Below are 2,284 nucleotides of genomic sequence, written 5' to 3'. Positions count from 1 at the left end.
TAATTGTAAACCAAATTATATAGAAAGATTCAAAATTTAAGATCAAAGTTGAAAATCAGATTATAATCATAGAAAATCAAAAAGTTGGAAACCAAAGCAATAAAAGTTACTTTTCAAATATTTTCTTTTTACGTTTACAAAAGCCGTCACGAGGGTTACCTCATCCCGATTCCCAACCCGACCCAATATTCCATAATATACAACACATTTTGGGCCTGAAGCTAAACTGGTTCCCAGAATAACCCAACATTTCTATCCAGAAAACCCCCAACTGGCATTACCGTAATTCCCTCAAACTCTAGGGATAACAACAGAACATCCCTCCCATATAATACATTCTCTAAACTAGGGTTTTAAAATCTCTTCTTCCCACTGTGACAAAAAACTGAGAAAGAGAGGCGGAGGTTCTTGTTCAGATCAAACCAGAGAGCGGCGGAGATCTGTGGAGCAAAATGGTGAAGTTTTTGAAACCAAACAAAGCCGTAATCGTCTTGCAAGGGCGATTCGCTGGAAGAAAAGCAGTGATTGTGAAGCAATTCGATGAAGGAACTCGTGAACGACCTTATGGACATTGTTTAGTCGCTGGAATCATGAAGTACCCAAAGAAAGTGATCCGCAAAGATTCAGCAAAGAAGACAGCAAAGAAATCTAGGGTTAAAGCTTTCATCAAGGTTGTGAATTACAATCACATCATGCCTACTCGTTATACCCTTGATGTCGATCTTAAAGATGTTGTTTCTACTGAGGTATTGACATCTAGAGATAAGAAAGTTACTGCTGCTAAGGAGACTAAGAAGCGTTTGGAGGAAAGGTTCAAGACTGGGAAAAACAGGTGGTTCTTTACTAAACTCAGGTTTTAAGCTCTTTTTCATTTTGGGAGAAGGGTTAGGGTTCATCTGGGTTCAGGGTTGTTATCTCTTTTAATTTTCAAGTTTTTGAACAATATTGTTGAAGCTCCGTACTTAATTTTGTTGTTAGGTGTTTAAGATTCTGAAAGATTATTGGTATTCTGAGGCTTATTTAGTTAATGGTAAATCAGACTTTATCTTTGAATTGATGGGGTTTCTGAAATTGAATGTTAATTTTCACTATTCATGGCATGTTTTATGTAGTTTCTGGTAATATGAGATAATCATTTTGTTGTTTTTGTGTTACAGCATGCTTGAAGATAGGATTCTTATGGTATGTTCATGTGTTAATGATTAGAACGACCATTGTAGTATAGTTTGGTGAATCTACATGTGTAGATGCTGTTTTAATTCTGGTTATTTGTAGGATTTAAGCTTTAGACCCCAAATAGTCTTATTTAAATGAGTGTTGTAAAGTGACCGTTCATACTACGGTTTTAGGCAGATGAAATAACCCTAAATTGTCTGAACTTAGTCTATGATTAGTGCGAACTATTTATCCCCAAATAGTCTTTGTATAGTGAGGGTTTATATTATTTGTATACTGAGGGTTCATATTATAGTTTTAGACAGACAATTTAGGGTTTTAGACAGATGAATTAGGGCTCTAAATTGTCTGAACTTAGTATATGAATTAGGGCTCTGAAGTGACTGAACCTAGTCTATCCTGCTTAGGACAATGACTTGTGATGGTAGGATAATCCAAATCACTCGTATGTGTTTTCTTCTTCTTACATATGGGCATCAATTATGATTGACTTCTCTTGTGATGTAAACGGCGGATATGAACTTATTCCCAAATTGGATACATAAATAGTCATAAATAGTGCATGTAGTTGTTTTTTGAGATTGCCGTTGGTTTATTTAGTGCGAAGTATTTATCCTTCCTGTTGTCTTCATATAACAGGTTTAGTTCAGTCCCGATATGTTTCTTCATACAATGCATTTCTTCATCTGTTAGTCTTGTTTTCGTTGCTATTCTGGGTTTGTTCAATAGTAGCTTTTAAATTATTAACATTGGTGCTGGTATGTGAGTGTTGCACGTGGTTTTAAGCGAAGGAGCTGAGCGAAGTTATCACTTATCAGATTTTAAAGGGATGGAGAAATTTGAATGATAAATTGTTTTGGTGGCCATGACATAGAGATGACTAAAATGAGCCATTGTGGAGCCATACTAGTGTTATAATTTGGTTCTAAAATGGTTCATTTTAACGTCTCCACGGCATGGACATCTTCATATATTATCAACTGTTTTTCTTCATCTTCCTTCAAACATTAGAAATAATGAAACAGGTGATATATTTCTTCGTTTAAAATCACGAGCGACACATGTGTACCAGTTAATTGTGAAAGGATCACTAGGCTTATTACTAGGT

The 2,284-nt window shown here is 35.5% G+C and overlaps 1 protein-coding gene across 1 annotated transcript; it reads left to right on the top strand.

The window, feature by feature from the left end:
* The first annotated feature begins 348 nt into the window (after positions 1-348).
* On the top strand, positions 349-1,071 carry LOC113275653 (60S ribosomal protein L27-like). Its single transcript, XM_026525193.1, has one exon. The coding sequence runs from the start codon at positions 453-455 to the stop codon at positions 858-860; it is 408 nt and encodes a 135-aa protein (XP_026380978.1). The 5' UTR covers positions 349-452; the 3' UTR covers positions 861-1,071.
* Positions 1,072-2,284: the final 1,213 nt, after the last annotated feature.

Source organism: Papaver somniferum, chromosome 4 (assembly GCF_003573695.1).
Source record: "Papaver somniferum cultivar HN1 chromosome 4, ASM357369v1, whole genome shotgun sequence".
In the NCBI taxonomy this organism is placed as follows: domain Eukaryota; kingdom Viridiplantae; phylum Streptophyta; class Magnoliopsida; order Ranunculales; family Papaveraceae; genus Papaver; species Papaver somniferum.
The sequence above is the reverse complement of the archived record's forward strand: the minus strand, read 5'-3'. Positions and strand labels throughout refer to the sequence as shown.

What these genes read in the sequence shown, in the direction of transcription:
- LOC113275653 (XM_026525193.1), top strand. Translation starts at nt 453, where the DNA reads ATGGTGAAGTTTTTGAAACCAAACAAAGCCGTAATCGTCTTGCAAGGG.